The sequence below is a fragment of the Artemia sp. Qi Xiang Cuo genome, chromosome 10, assembly GCF_049724085.1.
Source record: "Artemia sp. Qi Xiang Cuo chromosome 10, ASM4972408v1, whole genome shotgun sequence".
In the NCBI taxonomy this organism is placed as follows: Eukaryota; Metazoa; Arthropoda; class Branchiopoda; order Anostraca; family Artemiidae; genus Artemia; species Artemia sp. Qi Xiang Cuo.
This window is the reverse complement of record NC_142803.1, coordinates 66,256,147-66,279,565: the sequence shown is the minus strand read 5'-3', so window position 1 is coordinate 66,279,565 and position 23,419 is coordinate 66,256,147. Positions and strand designations below refer to the sequence as shown.

General features: G+C 37.2%; 1 protein-coding gene across 1 annotated transcript in view; it reads right to left on the bottom strand.

Moving 5' to 3' along the window:
- The window catches only part of grsm (probable aminopeptidase NPEPL1 granny smith protein), an 80,909-nt gene that overhangs the window by 3,698 nt on the left and 53,792 nt on the right, over positions 1-23,419 (bottom strand). The window contains exon 9 of the mRNA XM_089095186.1: positions 12,728-12,838. Coding sequence (XP_088951312.1) covers positions 12,728-12,838 — 111 coding nt within the window. The remainder of the gene's footprint in view (positions 1-12,727; positions 12,839-23,419) is intronic.

The following is a 23,419-nucleotide window of genomic DNA, read 5'->3' as shown; positions in this document are numbered from 1 at the left end:
CAGAATTAGACGAACTAGCTAAGAAAGAATCTAACTCACACTTATAATAATCCGCCAGGCACTTTTCAGGGGCAGAGAACATGTTCTCATAATATTCGACCCAAGTTGATTCATGAATGTTACAATCCGGTATATTATTAAGGCAATTACTCTGTGGTTTTAGCACCATTTTCCAAAGCTCATTTGGATCATTAAGAACTTTATCGGAATAAACTGACTGAATTGGGCTCCTATGCTTGGCTAGCTCATTTGCGAACCGTTTTTTAGTCTGCAATCTTATCTGATTTACAATGCCAGACCTAGGAGAGCCACAGTCTCTCCAAATTTTCAACAAAAATTTTGCCCTATCACACGCTTCACAAAATACTGGGTTCTTTGACCACCCAATAATTCCGTCCCAATTATAATACGCTTAATAGGAACAGCCGCAAGCTCGGCAACACGCAATCAATGAATCATTTCGGCACAGTATACATTTAGCTTCACTCGCGTATCAACTGAGTCTGCACGAGCAGACTTGCAAAGTAGATCATAGGGCACACGGATTTTTTCCAGGATTACATCACACGACTAATTACGACGTTCGTCCAATTCGACGGGAATTCTCTTCACTACCCCAATAAAGTTGGAGCCCATAGTGATGCATGTATCGTTGGTTGCTGGCCTTTTATGTAGTCAACGACAGCTTCAGCAGCATCTCTAGACTTAACTATAAGTTTTCAGTCGGCTTTACTCTTACGTAGTTCAATGATTTGAGAAGGATTTGAACACACTGAATCGACAAAGGACTTACGAGCACTGTGGGTGTTGAGTGATCCAGGTAAGTTCTTGGGTACAACTGCATAAGATGAAGCCTCGGATTCCGATGAATTGAATTTCGAGGGCTAAGAAATAGATTTGCTATTGTTTGATTCCACTAGACAATCAATTCTCCGGTCTAGTTCGTTTACTTTCACAGCCAGAGTAGCCACTACTGCATCGCCTAAAGTGGGAACAGAGCAAGGATTCTCAATTACGAATTTTTGGCATTGACTTCTTTTCTTTATACCGAGCGTGTAACCCTTTACAAATATCTGTAACATTGTCTTCACTTTTCACATTTCTAACGAACCTGCTCATAAAACTAAAACTTATCGTGCAACATTTCTTTCGCTGCAAATATGTCATCCTTACTAAAGAAGCTTGTTGTTTTACCAACAATTAACTCAATCTTCGCACCCTCAGTCATTGATCGATAAATAAAGTTCAAAACAGGGCTTAATATTAAGCCCGTCATGATAACAGAAACTTGTCTAGCTGGATTTATCACCTGGCGATCAAACTCCAAGTTACTGTCAAAATATCCAGGGCAAAAGTCCGTTCATTTGACTAGGTAAAATAAGTTCATAAAAAACTTACCAAACAGCTTCTTAATATCCAGAAAATTGCTATTTTTTGTTCGTCCACACTGAATGAAAGCTAGGTGAAGACTGGGTGAAGGCTAGGTGAAAGCTATATGAGGACAAGTTTTTCAAGCCCTAACAATTTTAGTAATTTTACTTTTACTAGCTCTAGAAACATAAACTTAAGGCAAGACGGCCCGAGGTAAGATCTTAAGTCTGGCTTAGGCCAATAAAAAGTAACTGTAGAAGCAATATGCTCAGCAATGCTAGCGAATAATGAAGTGAATGCCTCTTGGACATTAAGCTCATCCTCTACAGCTTCATCACCAATGACGAGACTCATAGGTAAAGAGCTAGATTGAGAACCGGGTTTAAGCAAAAATTTTGTTACCTTCCAAGTTTTACGAACATCATTGCCACACGCAGCAAAATTATTTCGATAATAGAGATTTGGCTTTCCTACACAAGGAATTATATGTATATATTCCGGTATATCTTAAATTGACAATAGGCCCAATAGGAGTGGACTTATAAGCCCTCCATAGGTTATTTTTTCTTCTCCAGCTCTTGAGAAGTCCGGATGTCATTCATGGGTTTAAAGGAACAATCCTTTTAGACCTGTGATTAGAAGATGGTACTTACAAATATTAAGAATAGCCTCTTTTACAGTCCCATAAAAGGACTCAAATAAACAAGAAACATCCTTATCATTATCAAACAAGCTGCAAGATTTTCCGCCAATTTAGACCCAAGAAGAGATAACTCTTTCTCACCAAACCTAAAAGAATAGGAATCAAACACCTGAGCCGGTTTACTCCTCCCCTGTTTAAAGCTGAACCGAGAATATATTGGAAAATGATCGGAGATATCACTAACTGAAATTGAGTTTTCCTTCAAGCTAAGCGTAGAGAAGATATTGTCAATCAAAGAAGCTGTAACATCAGTTACTCGTGTAGGGATGGATGTAGATGGTAGAGTTCCTGCAGAAAGCATGGTTGAAAGAAAATCAACTGAAGCCCAAGAGTTTAAATCCATCAAATTTATATTAAAGTCACCCATTATGATTAACTGACATGGACATTTCAGTATTATGTCAAGTATTTCCTCAAAGATTCCTAAGAAACAACGGAACAGCACCACTAGGAGAACGATAAATATTGCCTATGATTAGATCATTACCATTAGATCTAATTTCTATAAACTATGATTCAAATATACCTCCAAAAATTCCTTGATAAGTCATCCTGCAGGCAATCAGAGGCAATGCTGTAGCGTTTCCTATAGTAAAGGCCATATGGCTCCAATGTTTTATTATTATTATTATTTATTTATTTTTTTCCCCAGAGGCACTTCATACGGAAGGGGTCGTCGTAGAAACTTCAAAGGTGGCTCATTCGATTGGAAATCGGGAGTTCTAGTGCCCTTTTTAATAGTCGAAAATGATTGGAGGGCAACTAGCCCCCCCCCCCACGCCCCTCATTCCCCCAAACGCACGCAATCAAAATTTTGTTCAGCGTAGTTGATTTCCAGATAGAAAATATATTTTTGAGGAGGACACTCCCCCACAAGGGTTTTAAGTTATTAAAACCCTCCCCCACAAGGGCAGGAGTTTTGAGTTATGCCCTGGGGGCATATAAGGTTTTTATAGAAGGCGTTGTCGTAGAGACTTCAAAAAAGGCTCATTCGATTGGAAATTAAAGGGCTAGTGCCCTTTTTAATAGTAGAAAGTGATTGGAGGGCAACTAGCCCCCCCCCACTCCCATCATTTCCCCAAACACATCCAATCAAAATTTTGAGATAGCCATTTTGTTCAGCGTAGTTGATTTCTAGATAGAAAATATATTTTTGAGGAGGACACTCCCCCACAACCCTCAGGGCATGGGTTCTAAGTTAAGCCATGGGGGCATATAAGGTTTTCATAGAAGGCGTTGTCGTAGAAGCTTCATAACAGGCTCATTCAATTAAAAATTAAAGGGCTAGTGCCCATTTTAATAGTGGAAAGTATTTAGTGTGCAAATTGCTCCCCCACGCCAAATATTTCCCCAAACCAATCCAATCAAGATTTTGAGATATCTATTTTGTTCAGCCTAGTTGGTTTCGTGATAGGATACGTTTTTTTGAGGCGGAAACTCCCCCTTTAAATTCAGGGCAATAGTTCTAAGATATGACCTGGGTGCATATAAGGTTTTTATAGAAGGCGTTGTCGTAGAAACTTCAAAAAAGGCTCATTCAATTGGAAATTCAAAGGGATAGTGCCCCTTTTAATAGTCGAAAGTGATTGGAGGGGAACTAGCCCCCCCCACGCCCATCACTCCCCCAAACACATCAAATCAAAATTTTGAGATAGCCATTTTTTCAGCGTAGTTGATTTCCAGATAGAAAATATGTTTTTGAGGAGGACTATCCCCTATAGTAAAGGCCATACGGCTCCAATGTTTTATTATTTATCTATTTTTTTTCCCCAGAGGCACTTCAAATGGAAGGGGTCGTCATAGAAGCTTCAAAAGGGGGCTCATTCAATTGGAAATCGAGAGTTCTAGTGCCCTTTTTAATAGTCGAAAATGATTGGAGGGCAACTAGCCCCCCCCCACGCCCATCATTCCCCCAAACACATCCAATCAAAATTTTGAGATAGCCATTTTGTTCAGCGTAGTTGATTTCCAAATAGGAAATATATTTTGAGGAGGATACTCCCCCACAACCCTCAGGGCAAGGGTTCTAAGTTTTGCCCTGGGGGCATATAAGGTTTTTATAGAAGGCGTTGTCGTAGAAACTTCAAAACAGGCTCATTCGATTGGAAATTAAAGGGCTAGTGCCCTTTTTAATAGTCGAAAGTGAAGGGAGTGCAACTAGCCCCCCCCACGCCCATCATTTCCTCAAACACATCCAATCAAAATTTTGAGATAGCCATTTTGTTCAGTGTAGTTGACTGTCCAGATAGAAAATATATTCTTGAGGAGGAAACTCCCCCAGAACCTTCAGGGCAAGGGTTTTAAGATATGCCCTGGGGGCATATAAGGTTTTTATAGATGGCGCTGTCGTAGAAACTTCAAAAAAGGCTCATTCGATTGGAAATTCAAAGGGATAGTGCCCATTTTAATAGTCAAAAGTGATTGGAGGGCAACTAGCCCCACCCCACGCCCATCATTCCCCGCAAAACATCCAATCGAAATTTTGAGATAGCCATTTTTTTCAGTGTAGTTGATTTTTAGATAGAAAATATGTTTTTGAGGAGGACAATCCCCCATAACCTTCAAGGCAAGGGTTTTCAGTTATGCTCTGGGGACATATAGGTTTTTGTTGAAGGCGTTGTCATAGAAACTTCAAAAAGGCTCATTCAATTGAAAATTCAAAGGGATATTGCCCTTTTTAATAGTCGAAAGTGATTGGAGGGCTACTAGCCCCCCCCCCCTACGCCCATCATTCCCCCAAACACATCCAATCAAAATTTTGAGATAGCCATTTTTGTTCAGCGTAGTTGATTTCCAGATTGAAAATATATTTTTGAGGAGGACACTCCCCCACAACCCTCAGGGCAAGGGTTTTAAGTTATGCCTTTGGGGCATATAAGGTTTTTATAGAAGGTGTTGTCGTAGAAACTTAAAAACAGGCTCATTCGATTGGAAATTAAAGGGCTAGTGCCCTTTTTAATAGTCAAAAGTGATTGGAGGGCAACTAGCCCCCGGCCACGCCCATCATTTCCCTAAACACATCCAATCAAACTTTTGAGATAGCAATTTTGTTCAGTGTAGTAAATTTACGGATTGAAAACATTTTTTTGAGGAGGACAATGCCCCACAACCCTCAGGGCAAGAGTTTTAAGTTATGCCCTGGGTTCATAAAAGGTTTTTATAGAAGGCGTTGGCGTAGAAAGTTTAAAACAGGCACATTAAGTTGGAAATTTAAAGGGTTATTGCACTCTTTAATTGTCGAAAGTGATTGGAGGGCAACTAGCCCCCCCTCCCACTCCCATAATTCCCCCAAACACATCCAATCAAAATTTTGAGATAGCCATTTTGTTCAGCGTAGTGGATTTCCAGATAGAAAATATTTTTTGAGGAGGACAATCACCCAGAGCCCTCAGCGCAAGAGTTTTAATTTATGCCCTGGGGGCATATAAGGTTTTATAGAAGGCGGTATCGTAGAAACTTCAAAAAAGGCTCATTCGATTGGAAATTCCGAGGGCTAGTGCCCTTTGTAATAGTCGAAAGTGATTTGAGGGCAATTAACCCCCCTCTCACGCCCATCATTCCCCCAAACACATTCAATCAAAACTGTGAGATAACTATTTTGTTCAGCGTAGGCTAGTTGATTTCGAGATAGAAAATATGTTTTTGAGGAACAAAATCCTTCACAACCCTCGGGACCAGGGTTTTAATTTATGCCCTGGGGGTATCTAAGGTTTTAAAGAAGGCGGTATCGTAGAAACTTCAAAAAAGGCTCATTCGATTGGAAATTCCGAGGGCTAGTGCCCTTTGTAATAGTCGAAAGTGATTTGAGGGCAACTAACCCCCCTCTCACGTCCACCTTTTCCCCAAACAAATCCAATCAAAATTTTAAGACAACCATTTTATTAAACGTAGTTTTAAATTCTGGAAATTAGGTCTTTGAGGATTACAACTCCCCCAAAGCCCTCAGGGCAAGGGTTGTAATTTAAGGATTCTCCGAATCCTTGATATTATTTCTTATGGAAGGGATGCTCGTATAAACTTTAGAGAAGGCTTATTTGATTGAAAATTGAAAGTTCTTGTTCACTTTTTAAGAGTCAAAAGAGATTAAAGGGCAACTAGCCCCTCTCTCTCCTCCACGCCCTAAATGCATCAGATAAATATTTCGAGATTGAAATTTTGTTAAAATAGTTCAAAGTTCTGATAACAAAAAACTCTAGTGTCAATACTGCTACCGCGGATCCGGGATATCGTGTTGCACTCAATGCTCTGTGAAGTGGCATGTAAAGTTCAACTTAGCACATCTGGTAAGGGGTTTTGTAAGTGTAAAACACATAGGAAATCTATTATAATTATCCAATTATAAGGTATAGTGAAAACTTTGTGATGGAAACGAAAGTGATTTGGTATACAAATTCCTATAAAGGTCATTCCAAACAGTCGTGATCCCTTTGTGTCAGCAAGTGAAATGGTCTAAACCCCCTTATTGGAGCTATTTTTTCAATCCATTCATTGTTGTCAATCGCTGTCCACAAGTTATACAAGCTGTCTATTGTTGATATATAAGGTTTTTTTTATCAAAGAGGTAATCGTATAGACTTTGAAAAAAGCCTCATTCGATTTAAATTGAAAGTTCTAGATCCGTTTTTTTAAGTTAAGAATAATCGGACAGTAAGCACCCCTCCCCCATGCCATAAAAGCTTGAAACTTTTTGCAATCAAAAACGAAGAAAAACTAATTAAAAAAACTTTCCGAAAAATAAATTTTTCAAAGAAAATTAAAGGCCATTTTAAAATTAAGCTCAGGAGATACAAATACCTGTTAAAATTCAAACTCAAAACGAACAGAAATTACTATAAAGAATAAATGAAACCCAAAACGAAGAAAAATGAAATAAACAATCATAGCAAAAAACATACAAAAAGTAACAATATAAATGATTAAATAGCTTAAAGCAAGTAACGCTTAGATTGAATATGAAAATCAAGCTTAAAACGAAAAAAAGTATTTTGATATTAAAGTATAAATGAAACTTAAAACGAACAGAAATTAAATAAAAACTCAATGCGAATAAACATACAATATCTATTAATGTGAATGAATAAATAAACCTTAAAACAAGTTAAACTTGAAATGAATATGCAAATGAAGTTTGAATCGAATAAAAATAAAAACAAACAAGAGTTTGGGTATCGCCTCACTGCATAAGCCTAAGACCTACTGTGTCATTGGCGCTTTACTGAAAACGAATATACAAATGTTTTTATATTATATTACAAATGTTTTCTTTTGTACTTAATATTGAAATTAAATATTAACATTACAGTAAAATTTTGAACTGATGAGCTTTTAGCAATTAATATCATTATGCATCAAATATTCAGTTTAATTTATTAGTTCTTTTCAAGAATGTTCAAGACAAATATAGTTTCACTACAAGCAAAATTTGGATACTGCCCCCTTCTTTAACTGTAAAAACCTAAAGCCTTCTGAGTCATTGGTGCTTCACTGAAAACAAATTACTTGTATATTAAAAATTTATTATTTTCCAGTTCTTACAGCAATGAAAAGGAAAATAAAAAATTACAGTGAAAAAAAAATCTTGAACTCATGGATCTTTCCACAATTCATATAATTATGCATTTAATAGTCAACTTGATTTTGTTTGTAATTTCCATGACTGTTCAAGACTCATATAGTTTTGCCATTTTTTTTAACTCTGCCATTTTTTTTTAACTAATCGTGTTAGTTTGTTATGAAAACATTCTATGGCTTCTAGGCATTTCTATTTGAGTGGAAAACTACACCTCAAACTTAGTCGAACCAGCATTTTCTTTCATCAAACAACAAAATATAATAAAACGTCCAGTTTCGAAGTGTTCCACTCCTTGTAAGCAAGTATCATTTGCATTTTTGAATTCATTAGGTCAATTTAGGGGATGGAGGGTAGAATAATTCTCGTAGCAACTCTATTCCGTCGTGGTATGGTTCACATTTTCAACATCTGGCGTCCGGACTATCATATAATCTACCAAGCATACAACTACCCCAAATCAGTATCAATAAATAAATAAAACCCAAAACGAACTAAAATTAAAATAAATATTAGAGTCAAACTCAAAACGAGCATAAATTAATGTGAGTAGGGTTCAAAACCCCTATGCTTTTTAAAAGCCAGAATATAATTTGTACTTTACTGAAAAAAAATTTAAATGAGTTTACTGAAAAAAAATGTGCATTGTCAACTTAATATACCTATGCTGATATTTATTCCCTAAAATCTTAATTAATTTTTGATTTTTTAAAGTTATAAAAGTGAATTTCAAAGAATTGTTTTCAGTAAAGCGCCAATGACACAGTAGGTTTTAGGCTTCTGCAGTGAGACAATACCCAAACTCCTGCTTGTAGTTATTTTTATTCGATCCAAACTTGATTTGCATATTCAATTTAAGTTTCACTCGTTTTAAGATTTATTTATTCATTTACATTTATATAAATATTGACGAAGACCACACTCCCTTTCCATATCAAACAAACACAACTTAAAAATAATAGGGAAATTTTTTTTCTCCAAGACAGTGCAATTTAAATCGGTGAATATTTCGGCCCTATGTCCAAGGGCCGTCTTCAGCACAACATTAAAGAAAAAATATATATATAAACAACTTACATTAAAATACGAAATTTAAAACTAAAAATATTTTTTAAACCTTTTAAAACAGCCCCAGTATCCTTACTTCAACGAAGTTCAACCAGGACTGATAAATAAAATGATGAGAGAGGATGAAGTCATTCAAACGGAATAAAATGAAATTATTAACTGCAAGTTTTCAAAGCTAATCTTGCTTTTTTAGCAGCTAGTCTTAAAGGCCTTTTTGTAACGGGTTCAATACTATTGTCAATTGGTTTAATAAAATATTTTGTTAGATCATTTTTAATTAAATTTGAGTATAAGAATTCAGTGAATATTCTCCTAAGTCCCTATTTAAGGAAATATTTTTATTTATTTTGAGCCTAATTTCGATTGATTCCCGGACCACCTGTTTTATTCCCAAATCACTACTAATGAGAGAAATACTCAAAATTAATTATTTATACTCAAATTTAATTAAAAATGATGTAACAAAATATTTTATTAAACCAATTGACAATAGTATTGAACCCGTTACAAAAAGGCCTTTAAGACTAGCTGCTAAAAAAGCAAGATTAGCTTTGAAAACTTGCAGTTAATAATTTCATTTTATTCCGTTTGAATGACTTCATCCTCTCTCATCATTTTATTTATCAGTCCTGGTTGAACTTCGTTGAAGTAAGGATACTGGGGCTGTTTTAAAAGTTTTAAAAAACATTTTTAGTTTTAAATTTCATATTTTAATGTAAGTTGTTTATATATATATATATTTTTTCTTTAATGTTGTGCTGAAGACGGCCCTTGGACATAGGCCGAAATATTCACCGATTTAAATTGCACTGTCTTGGAGAAAAAAAAATTTCCCTATTGTTTTTAAGTTGTGTTTGTTTGATACATTAATATATATTGTATGTTTGTTCGCATTGATTGTTTATTTAATTTCTGTTCGTTTTAAGTTTCATTTATACTTTAATAGCAAAATATGTGATGTTTAAGCTTGATTTTCATATTAAATCGAAGCATTATTCGCTTTAAGATCTATTTATTCATTTATATTATTACTTGTTGTGTTTTTTTTTATGAATATTTATTTAATTTCTTTTCGTTTTGGGTTTCATTTATTCTTTAATAGTAATTTCTGGTCGTTTTGAGTTTGAATTTTAACAGGTATTTGTATCTCCTGAGCTTAAGTTTAAAATGGCCTTTACTTTTCTTTGAAAAACTTATTCTTTGGAAAGTTATTATTTTAATTAATAATACAAAATACAGATATATTTCTGGCAAGACCTTCTTCTGCCAATCTTGCATCGGTTTATGTGTTCCATTTTGTAACCATGGATATCCAATAGCATTTCATTGCCAGAATCCCTAACCATCTTACATAAACCAACAACATCAGGCTTTCCATCCGAAACAATTTGTCTTAAATTATCTATTGACGAAGAGACACCCTGAATAATAAGCTGAAACGCAGTCAGAGAATAATTTCCTTTGGTAACCTCTTCTCCCCCCAAATCTGAAACATATTTACTATTACAAATAGGACTTACATTAATCAGATTTTGATTAGCCTTACCCACAGAATTATTTACGATACTAATTATATCAAAGGGATTATTTTCGAGTCCGCAAAGGCACCTCTCACAGCTTAAATTATTGACAAAAGCAGGTTTTACTTGGAGTCCATTTAAGTCACCAGATGAACCAAAAAGAAATCTTTACTTAAATCAATTACAAAAGAAAAACCTGCTAAAGGATTACCAGCACATAAATAAAAAAAGAAAAAAAGAAACGAAATGAAAAAGAAATTGGATTTTTTTTCCCAATTTCCTGAAAGGCATTGAAAGGCCAATTTCCTGAAAGGCACCTGAGGAAGGCATTTACAAATGAAGAAAAATATTAACAAGTCACATACTAATACATTCATGCAAATAATTTATTTTACTTGTACGAGTTTCACCCGGAACTTCGGTTAGAGCTTGTCCATGATCAGACCAAACACTTCTTGGGTCAAAGGTGTTACGAGTTAGTTAGGTTTTCACATGACTTGGCTAGTTTAATTTTTGCTGCAAACACTTTTCGAGCAATATCGAAGCGAGAAAATTTTACCAGGACGGAGGCGATCTTCACACTCTTAGCTTGAGTAGCAGGCAAACGGAATCGATTGGCCTTTAAGACGCCAATTTTTTTTTAAATCTTGCAAGCCCATTATTTGTGATATCTCTTCATTAAGATAATCCATCAGTTCAACTTTGGGTTTTGGTTTCACACCATAGAAAATAAGGGTATGAAGTAAGGTGTCCTGCGCAAGTTGGTCAACCCTATCCTCTATTTTAGAAATTTAGTTTTTAAGCACATTCACTGTATTATAAAGTCTTTGAAGGGTTATTTCATTTTTTTTTTCCAACTTTGGCAGTATATTCAAGAGAAATTGAATTATAAACTTCGTTCACAATATCTTCGCTGATAGTTTCCGAAGCTCGGTGATCTTTCATAGTGTCTGACAACGACACAAGAAATGTCATTCAATAGGTTGGATTAAGCGTTCATTAGTTCCTTTTGAGTTTCATTTATTATTTCCTTTAAAGTTGATGCTGCTGCAAAAGTCAGAGTTGACGGCACTAGGCTGGATTTTGCTTTAGTTTTGCTGGGTAATGACAAGTAGGTTTTATTCGTAGTCTAGAAAATATCAGGCAATAAGCGCTGCTCTTCATAAGCCTTATTTACTTCTTTATATTTCGTTGATGGTCATAATGGGTATCCCTGAAACGAAGCTAGGACAAGATCAAATGGTTTGTATTTTGCCATTTTACGATTTGCAGACGCAGGGGGGGGGGGGGTAAACTTCCACAACAAAATGTTCCAACTTGCCGCCCCAAAGTACTCACTTTTGTAATATGTACTTGGTTTTTTACGCAAGCTCATCAAATTTCAGCAAGGACTATATCCGATTCAATTGAAAACTTGTTTAGCTGTTCACTCTTTGAACTCTGACAGTGAACTGAGGCCAGTGAAAGTGAACTAAAGGAAACTGGAACTTCTTGAAAGGAAGTAAAGAGGGAAACTTTGGAGAGATTGGGATGGAGAAGCGTCCACAGCTGTGTTGGCCTCGGACGGCTTGATGCAGCAGTGAGCTATTAATAGTAGTAGTTACAGTATTGATAGTAATAATAAAGCCAAATTAGAGTAAATAGTGTAATTGGCAAAATTAGAATAATTAGTGTAAAAATAAATATCTGATCTCAGTAAAAAAAAATAAAATAAGATTGAAAGCAATGTCAAAAAGCCCGAAATGCTAGATGACATTGGTAACTGTTTTTGTCGGTACTAGTACTGGTTCCCACTCTTCCACAACTGAGACAAATTAAGCTCGTCCCCCATCCTCCAATTTGAGTTGAAAGTCAATCATGTCTTTGGGCTGTCTACCTCTTATTTTTCCCATAATTCTAAAGCTCCTCTGAGCTCAAATTTTGCAAAAAAAATTGTGATCCAGTTCTTTTATTGAGTAAGACGATTCACAAATCAGCACATTAACAAGGTCGCTTTCCACTTTTTAGTATTTTAAGTCCGCTTTCGTTCAGTACCTCAATATAATTGTTCAATACCTCAATACTTCAATACGTTCAGTACCTCAATACCTCAAATAATAGTTATTGTCCCACTAACATTTACATGCAAAAGGATTACTTTGAGATTCCGTTTTGGGTAATATTATAACGTTTAATTAAGATTGGGGGCTTATACTGCTTATATTTATGCTTCAGCGCTAAGACTGGGCCCGCAAGTGGGAGGAGAAAAAAGGAAGAGGCCTGAAACTCATTTCTCTGAAACGTTGCATTTTTAAGAATTACCAACAACTTTCTAAAACTGTTCAATAATGTCAGTTCTGTAGTTTTTCATGGGGGTGTAGTTGGAAAACTATTTCATAGGAAAATACCCCTGTTTTTAGAAAGTGATACGTATGAAGTTCAATAAGGCCAGAATAATTACCTGGACCATGGACTAATCATAGGCGACAGAACAAAAAAAATGGGGAAGATACTCACAGTGTGTCCGGGTGCAGCCATATCGACGTGTATCCAAACACCAGGAAAATCAAAGCCAACGTGCGACATTATAAATAGAGCGGCACAGGAGGCTTGAGCATTGTCTCGGCTCTGAAAAAAAAAAATACATTTGATTTTTTTTCTCTTGTTTAAATGATAAAGCCTACTTGAAGCGCTACGGACATAAACATAAAAAGATTTTTCCCTCGTTTGACCTATCTTAGGCCATAGTCACATCTAGAAATCATTTTCAGCCGTTTTTCTTTTGGTTGTTTCAAAATTATGACTTTTGGGGCAGTATATATTTTGTCAGTGTTGCCACGTTGAATGGTGATAATATACAAGCCGAACTCTATAACAACACTTTTCGTTATCGCATCAGCCATTGAGACTTGTATTTGTTTACTAAAGAGCCGAAAAACACAGAGAACCAATAGTCTGCAACCAAAAAATGTTCATTAACTCCCAAAATAATCGAACGCATGACGATTTTAGTCTAAGCTATTACACCCAACAATGTGCACCCGCTGCCTTATATGAAGGCGTAGTTACCTGTCTAAAAAAAGAATAAGGACCCAAAATCATATCACCCAAACACAGTATGGTCAGATACAGGTAAACTGTTTTAAAGGCTTCATTACCGCAAAATTAGTTCGAATTTTAATCACGGTGACAATCAGTTTGGTTTTCGAGAAGATCGATACCAGGGTAAATTAATACGTGGAAAGTCTGGAATGCTGATTAGTAACCGTATTCCTCTTCGCCCTGGGGTAAAACAGGGCCTTGTTTTGATTTCCATCATTTTTAATAGCCTCATTCGAGTCATTGAACCACACATTGAACTCTCAACTGAAGGCCCTGAATCAGCAAATAGGTACCTGCGCAATGCAGACCATTGGTCAGCATGCGAAAGAAATTTTAAGTTTAAGTCATTCGTCATATACCATCTCTTATTATTGAACCTTACACAGACACAAGTCACCTTTCCTACATTTATGATATTCTCTTCAGACCTTACACTTTGCTGTCAATATTTTATACACTAGATTAAACAAAATTGGACTTTCTGTGGCCATTTTGGAAACATAATTTCCTGTTTTCAGGCCCAAACAACTCACTAATGTTACTATTCATGTCGGAACTGCTATAAACCCTCCTCGGGTTTTGCTAAGATACCTTGGTCTCCTGCTCAGTGTATATATTATGATACAAGAACTATCATTACTACTGCTCTCAAGGATAAGCTCAGGGGTGGCTCAAAGGACCAAGGTTTGGGGGGGGGGATCCCATCATTTAAACGGCTCCTAGGTCATATTATACGACTCTTGAAAATTAATTATAATGAATGTTCTATCATTTATACTTATCTACGGAGACAAATAAGAAGCTAAAACGAAATACATCATGCGTAACTAAGGACAGTTGTTTGTATTCACCTGTTCTTCTAAGTGGACCACCGCTGGACAATGTTGTTTAAGTCAATGGCATCGATGAGGTCTTTTTCCATCACCAACAACATAAGGAATCTAGTCAAAAATAAACCATGACAGTCCTCAGCAAATTCTTAACAAACTTGAGCTTGCTAAATGTTTTTTCAGCAGCAGCAACTGCAACAGGTACTGTCGCAGCCAATTTGCAAAGGCGATAGGCTTGCATAAGCTGATATTGTCAGCAATTTCCTTCACCTATGATTTCTCTGAAGCAAGTAGCGCCGTGGCAAAATTGAAACACATTTTCAAGCTCTACTTGAAAAGAAGTAGAATCTGGAGGTCTTTTTTGGTTTGAAAAAAACAAAAAACATTGTTGCCAGGTGAATATCTGCAACTGAAGATCAAATGAAGGATGCAATTGCAGGATCAAAATGGCTGAAAATTGACGAGGCAAGCCTTAATATTATCTACCATCATTGTAGTCATCCTTTCAAGTAGGCAAGCCTTAGGTTAGGCAGGGCAGGACAAGATTAAGATTAAGGCAGGGCAATATTATCTACCATCAGTGTAGTCATCCTTTCAAGTAGGCAAGCCTTAGGTTAGGCAGGGCAGGACAAGATTAAGATTAAGGCAGGACAAGATTATCTACCATCATTGTAGTCATCCTTTCAAGTAGGCAAGCCTTAGGTTAGGCAGGGCAGGACAAGATTAAGATTAAGGCAGGACAAGATTATCTACCATCATTGTAGTCATCCTTTCAAGTAGGCAAGCCTTAAGATTAGGCAGGGCAGAACAAGATAAAGATTAAGGCAGGACAAGATTTTCTACCATCATTGTAGTCATCCTTTCAAGTAGGATTCTAAAATGTGTGGAATTTTGTATTTTTTGCCAGAAGCGAGATCCTAGATGCGTGTTTATTTGTTTTTTTTTGTTTCTTTTCCCAGGGGTGATCGCATCGACTCATTGGTTCTAAAATTTCACAAAAGGATTTAATTAAATGAAAATTAAAAGTTATAGTGCCCTTTTTAAGTGACAAAAAAATGGAGGGCAACTAGGCCCCCTCCCACGTAAATTTTTTCCCCAAAGTCTCCATGGAGGAAGTTTTCATGGCAAAAGGGACATTGCTATGAAGGGGGAGCCGTATTTCCCAGCATTATTTAAAAAAAACATCAGAAATTAAATTTAAAGAAAGAACAAGTTCTTCAACTGAAAGTAAGGAGCAACATTAAAACTTAAAACGAACAGAAATTATTACGTATATGATTCTAAAATAGAACTGATACATTGAGATCTCGACTTGACTCAGAGCTCTACTGTCAAAACGAGATGCCACATATCTCGCTAGAAGTTGAACAATTTGAAGAAGTTGAACAAGCTGCCGTTTTGAAATTCAGTTATCCTAAAGCCAATGCCCTGTCTCACTAGGGTCCCTGCAGTGTTGAAAAAATTCACAATTTTTGTTTCTCTTTTAACCTTTTGCTTGCTGCAAAACCTTAGTTCGGGTGCTTTTATCAAGTAGGAAATCCCCGTGACTGCTGTTATTGACGAAACTGACGACTTGCTAGCTTTTCTTTCTTCACCTTTTCTTTGAGAAAAGGAAACACAGGAAGCAGAAGGCAGCCTCTTTCTCGATATTGTATTCTAAGAACTGTTAATCCTCATAGCATCCCGGATGAAAACGCCACTGTCCTTGTATTGAAGAATCAACTGGAAAGACACTCAGCTTTGGTTGACAAAGACCACATGAAATAAGTTATGCTTCCTTTAGTTTTTGCTACAGATTGGCTCCCTTATTCCTGGACCCTTGCGATCTATACTTTCAAAATCGTCACTGCAACTTTCGACAGCAACTCCACTAATTGTTGAAATATCAAGACGTTCCTCAGTGCAATCGACTGTTAACTTTTCACATAGTTCAAACACAAAAGATGACGTAGATTGCATTTCCACCAAGATATCTCTTGCATTCAACGTAAAATGTTTCCCAGACAGTCTTAACAATGTCATTGGAACCAACAACTAATGATATAATGTTTTCCAGCTTGGTAAAACATGTGAAAAATATCTTTTTGGGTCTCTGATGGAAAACGTCTTCATGACATCAAAATTACCGTAAAGAGCCGGAGGCACACATCTGGAATGATTTCTATCTGATTTCTCTTCGTTTGAAGTTTTAACGTTGCTCATTACCTTCGTCCCATGCAAGACTTACCTCCCGACTTGAATGAGTCTTCAAAAGCAAACCTGTTCTAGGGAAAACATTCTGAGTACACACCCAAGTTTTGCTTGTCCTTCTCAAGCGTTGTATCTTTCTCAACCTCGTATAGTAATCGAGTGTTTTGACTATCCTGTATACACTTTGCATTCTCATTACTTTTCCATTGTGTTTAGAAATTTCTTGCCTTCTTTTCCGCTCGTAGTCAAAGTTTGACCAACAATCCATTCACGTAACCTTGTCTCTTGCTTTTGGTTTGTTCGTATTATCTTGTCAGGCTTCAGTTGAATTTTCCCGAACTACTGAACCATCAGACAGAAATAAATCATATGCGAACATAAACACAACATTAAGGCCAGTTGCTAGGCTACCAGACCAGACCATTCGAGATTATTAAAAAGAAGAATTAAATGATAAAATAAATAACTCTATTGTATTTAAATGATACGTGAGCATAGGCAGGTTTCTAGGTATATGAGTTGCTATCAGTCCGGTCCCTTTAAACCTAGTTTAATTTAAACGACCCTTTTGAAAAACAATATTAGAAGATTAAAATTAAACGATGAAATAAAACGAATCTATTCTATTTACAAGCAGATTCGGTATTGGATATCTACAGTTGAAGCTGAGTTTTGTCAAAATCAGCCGTTTCTTGACCAAGAAGTTTTAAAATGGAAGTGTTTCCAGGAGAAGGAAATACAACTTAGACTGGCTCAGAATTGAGCACCTGGGACCTCAATGAGGTAAAAAAAACGACTTATGTGACTTTGAGAAAACCAGGGGGTGAGTCACTCCCTCCCACACCCTCCTTCAAGACACCCCTGGATAGGCTGAGAAAAACTTGTCGATTATGTACGGAGGTCAAGCGTCATTTTGACAAAGGAACTTCGGTTCGGCTTTACAATTCACTCTCTGCCCCTCATGTGCTTTCTCTGATTTGTGTCTGACGATTTTTCTCCGCGGCAGAACGCCAAAGATCCGTTCTTTTTCACGATATGATCGACAAGATATTTGGTGTGTTAAAATATGAATTTAGAAATTTATTTATTGCTGTCGGTGTCGAGTGGAGGCTCTTAATGTTTTGGATGCTAGTTTATATTGAGCTTTTATTTTTTTTTATGAAGAAAGTGTTTTTGGGATTATGTGGGTTACATGCTGAGGGGCAAGGGACAATGGAGCAAAAGAATTTTGTGCCAGCTTTACAATTCGTTCGTTGCGCCAGCTGTTTTCTCTAACTCCTGTCTGGTAATTCTCGTCGCGATTGAACACGAACAAATCTGTCCTGTTTTCTTTCAATTTTGGAAACATTTCCTTCAGATTCCGACGTAAACTAGAAACACCAATGTCTCTACGCCGTATGCTTTTCCAATCCAAATGAAAAAGCGAACCGAACCGACCAATCAAGTTGAAGTAATTTGTGCGTGCATAACTACGATTTCATAGTTTTGTTTATTGTCACTCGTGCTAAGTCAACATTCTGTATGTTTTGTATGTTAGTAGATATTGTGTTTTTCTTGTGACGAATGTGTTTTTTTTCGTTTTCCGTAGTTAACTCCTCTAACGTTTATTTTTTTTCTTGTATGTACAGAATAAACAAACATATTATTACTATTATTTCAATATGGACTAGAAAGAATTATGTCTTTACACATTTTTGCAGTATCCTGTTTTTGAAATTTGTGAAAAGAAGGAAAAGTTTTGATCTGCTTTTTTGTGGCTATGTTGATTTTCTTTTGGGTACCGTAACTTCAAGTTAAAGTAATTTTTGAGTTAACGACGAGTAATTTTGAGTTCATTTTGAGATAACGACGATTTTATGGTTTTGTTTATTGTCATTGGTTCAAAGTAAATACTCTTAATGTTCCGTGTGTCAATAGATATTGTATTTTTCTCTATTTTTCTAATTTGACTACCCCTCAAGGGTAATTTTTTTCTTGTATTTATAGATAGAACAAATTGTCATTACTATTATTATTAATGTGTTGATTCCCAAACACAGTCAAACCATCAAAGGACTGCTACACCTTCTGAAGCTGCATGGCACCAAACGTTTTAGTTTATATTTTTTCGGATTTTAGTTTCATTCTTTTTTAATCTCGTACCTCCTACTAGTAACGCCAATGTACTGCTCCACCATCTCGAGATTGACGGTGTGACAGCTTTTTGGCCTATTTTTTGCTTATTTTAGTTTCTTTCTTTTTAATTTGCCACCTGCTAATGCTACAGTCGAAGTACTTCTACACCATCTCAAGCTAAATGGTGCCATATCTTTTTGGCCTTTTTTGCTGATTTTAGTTTCTTTCTTTTTTAATCTGGTACCTCCTACTAGTAACGCCAATGTACTGCTACACCATCTCGAGATGAACGGTGTGATAACTTTTTGGACTATTTTTTGCTTATTTTAGTTTCTTTCTTTTTAATTTGCCACATGCTAATGCTAAAGTCGAAGTACTTCTACACCATCTCGAGCTAAATGGTGCCATATCTTTTTGGCCTTTTTTTGCTAATTTTAGTTTCTTTCTTTTTTAATATTGTACCTGCTATTACTAAAAACTGTAGTACTACATATAAAGACCTTTGCCACTGAATATGGAGGTCAGTTCCACTACAAATAGAATTCCAGGTTTATGTTAATTTTTAAAGACATGTATGGTTCTGTAAGTTCTTGACTTTGACTTATGTCTCCTGCCGGGAGCTGCTCGGCGTAGAGAGTGACGTCTGCCTCCTCCATCCACTTCGGTCCATGGCAAGCGTTTGCACATCGCTCAACCTGATATTTGCCATCGCCAGGAACTCGGACAGGCTGTCAGACCATCGTTTCTTCGGTCGGCCGCGAGGTCACTTCCAACCGGCTTTGACAGGGTCGAAGTCATGGAACGTTTTCGCAGGTGCGTGTGAAGGCATTTGAAGTATGTGTCCGAACCATCGTAGTGTTCGCTCGGCTGCTTGGGTCAAAAACCGAGACTGCTTGGTGAGCTGCAGCAGCTTCTCATTGCTGACGAAGTCGAACCATCGTAGACCTTCGATCCTCCTCAGGCTCTTCGACTGAGACATCAATTGCCTTGAGGGTTGCGGCTAAAGCTTGCCACGTCTCAGCTCCATAGAGCATCACAGAGCCGACGAGGGCGTTGAAAATCCGCAGCTTGGTTGTGCGACTGATGTTTGGTTTTCGCCAGAGGTGACGGTTCAGTCTGCCCATGGCAGAAGACGCTTTGGATATTCTCGCTTGTACTTCAGAAAGAAGCGAGCCATCTGAAGAAATTATGGACCCCAGGTAGGTGAACCTTTGGACAACTTCGATGCTAGTGGTGCTATCCAGGCTAACTGAATGATTGGCAGCAGGGGAGGATGGGTCTATGGCCATAATTTTCATTTTAGTCCAGTTTATCTGCAGTCCTACTTTTGCAGCCTCTTCTCGTAGGATTTGAAGCGCTTCCAGCAACTGCTCCATGGAGTCCGCCAGAATGGCCAAGTCATCGGCAAAATCAGCATCTGTAATGACACGATCTCCAAACTTGAGTCCAAAGCTGAGACGTGAAGTAGTCCTTGTCATAACGTAGTCTATGATGACATTGAAGAACTTTGGGGCCACTGCACATCCTTAGCGCACTCCTGTCGTGATTTGGAAGAACGGGCTGCGCCGGCCGTTCACTTGAAAACAGCTCTCCGTCCCATGGTGTAGAGCTTAGAAGAGTCTGTAGTATTTCTCAGGAAGGCCTGTCGATTCTAGAATCCGCCAAAGAGCTTCTCGATCCACTGAGTCGAACACAGCACGGAAGTCGACGAAGGTAAAAAAAGCTTTGTGTCGGAACTCCGTGGCTTTTTCTATGATTTGTCGGATCGTAAAAATCTGCTCGATGGTTGAATGGTCCGACATGAAACCATTTTGCCCCGGTCGCCGGATTTTACGAATGATATTTCGACATCGATCTAGCAGGACCAATGAGAAAAGTTTTCCCGGGACAGACAGTAGGCTTATTCCACGGTAGTTCGAGCAGTCGATTCTAGAGCCTTTCCTCTTCTGTAAAGGGATAATGACACCCTTCCGCCAATCTTCGGGAATTATCTCGGTTTGTCAGATCGTAGAGAACAGGATGTGGAGAAACAGGAGCATGACAGGACCTGCATATTTCAGCAGATCCGAACTCAGGCCACAGATACCGGCAGCTTTATTGTTCTTGAGCCTTTTTACTGCATTTTCAATTTCTGAGGGGCTGAAAGGCTCGTCTGGAGGAGCATCTGCTTCGGGTCTTGGACTGCCAGGTTGGCTGGGACTATCAGTAGGAGGCATAGACGGGCTAGTGTTGTTCAGGAGTGAGCAGAAGTGGTCCTTCCACCGAACGAGACAAGAACCCTCATCAGAGAGAAGTGTCCCATCCCTGGGGATGGGACACCCTATGGATACCATCATACTAGCCATCAGTACTACTACTACTAACAACTCACTGCAGCACCAAGCCGCCTGAGGCAAATAAAGCTAAGCACGCTCCTCCTCCATCCCAATCTATTCAAAGCCTCCCTCGTTTTTTTTAAATTTCCAAAAATCAAATATTTCACAATCCAGGCGAATTGTATCCCCCTCAACACAAAAGAAATTCCACTAATTTAAAATAAATTCCAAGCAATCATTAAAAAAAATACTTCAAATCTAAAATCCATAATCTAAAAATTCATAAAAATCCTATATTATTTCTACATTCCCTAAAAATATATTCAATCTTTTGTTTTTTTTCATTTGTTGAGCGAGAGTTTAAAGTCTCCCTCTTTCAACCCTCCTAGCAAGTCTCCACTTCCCCTAAATATTTCTTGATGACATCCTCCCATTAGAGGATTATTTACATCACCTGCAAACTCTGGCTCGTTTCTTCGTTTGAGAAAAATAGTAAAGCTAAAATAAAAAATATTTCATATCATATCATATAATAGATAAATAACTATGAACTTTTGATTTATTTTATTTGTACTAATACCATCAATATTTACAGAAGAAGATTTCAGTTACTGTATTGGATCTTCAACAACATCCACTAACACTGAAATATTATGGCATTGATGAAAGTAGCCGAGATTAACAGGACTGTGTGGTAAAATTAATTGGGGGGGGGGGAACGGTTAGAGTTGGAAAAGTTTAACTAGATACGAATCACTATTATATAGGCAATATTATAATCAAGAACATATCCAGGATTTTTTTCGTACGGCGTCAGGGGGGGGGGGGGGTAAAAAAACTTTAAAAAAACATCAACAATTTTTGTTACGTTTTTAAGAGTCGGACAAACATTTCGGGGGGGGGGGGGTAAACCCGCTACCCCCCCTGGACACGGCATTCATACTAATTATCCAGCTACTCAGAATTAATCCTTTTGGACCTCTTTTTAGATGTTAAAAATTCCATTTCCTTATAACAAACTAATTTAAGAGTTTTTTTTATAGTGACTCTTTGTTTTCTGCTTTTTATCTGCAATACAACCTGAATAAGGTCTACCGCACTCAACCCAATTCTCAGTCAAAATTTTTTCTAATTCTTTAAATCAGGTTCAGCAGCCCATATATACTGACGTGTTTATATACGAAACATAGTCTTCGGGAACCATGATTTTTTAGCTTCTTTCATACACATAATTACATCATCACAACAACAATCAAGATCATCCCTTTATCAACCCTACCCTACCCAACTACCCTTTATCTGCAATAGGAATAATTATAAGGCACGCGACTAAAACTTAGCAATATAGATAAAGCCGGCACATGCAAAGGAAAATTGGCTCTTTTCAAATTACTACGCTTAAGCCATTTAGAAATTTCAAAAAAGGCAATATTGCGATGGCTCCATTTCAAATCAGCACTAAATGAAAGTGAATTAGTTTCCAGGTCACTAGTTTAAATATAAACATAGCCCTTTGAGTATTCTCAAAGGGCTAACATAGCTGTGACACCCTCGGAACATGATTAATGTTTGAAGAACTACTAGACTGAAGGATATAAGAGAACGGTAAATCATTTTTCACAGTCAAAGAAGGGGGCATGTGCTCCAATATTTCATAGGATCGGTAACTCTGTTAATCTAGGTCTGTTTAAAGTCACCAAAGGTATTCGAGACTTAAAAGCATTGGTAAATCTCTTCATTGAATTCACTGTATTATTTCTACACGGAAGATAGAACGCACTACTATCTACTCTCAGAGCAAAAACATGCTTATCCGAATAAAATAGGAAAGGTTTTGAAAAACAATTCTTTTGAAAAAAAAATTAAAATAAAAGATAGACCCCAAGAGTTGCCGCCAGATGTTGGAAGTCCGGTGCCAGTCCGAAAAAGTTCGGTGCCAGTTCGGTGCCAGTCCGAAAAATTTAGAAGAAAAGTGAGAATGGGGTTATAAGGCCAACGAAAATACTAGATGCAACAAAATGGAAATTTCAAGAAGACAACTGAAGAATCAGCAATTTTAAAGAAAGTCTCAAGAATCAGGTTCACGTTTTCTGAGCGGAAATGCGAACGATTTAGACCAGAAAAATAATAAATAAAAAGACAAAAAAAAAAACAACGTGGATATTCAAAATGAAAAAAAAAACTGGAAGAATTAAAAAACTGTCAACACAGAATAAAATAATAGGTACAAAAATAAACGAATTAAACACAATAAATCGAAATGAAAAGAAGGCCAGTCACTCAGCCAAAATCTAACGAATAACATCATTTAGAAGCTAGAAAAGTGATTTTTTTTGCGCTGACAACCCAATGTGGTTTACGAAATTATCTGCATCAGAAGTGAAAGCCGTATGAGCTAAGCTCAGAAGGAGGGAGTTAACAAGGTTTCTTGCAGGCCGACGAAATCAAAGTTCTCGTAGAGATCATCAATGTAAGCATCTTAATCTTGGGTGCCATTTAAATTGTGAGATATGATTACTTTTGTATCTGTACTTGTAGCAGGACTCAAGCATCTCCGCTCTCCCTGGCGTCCAGTAGCTTCGTCATTATAGTAAGCCAAGAGTCTTGGTCATTTGCGAGTGGCTCAATCAAATCGAGCCAGGACTTTTCCCATCTCC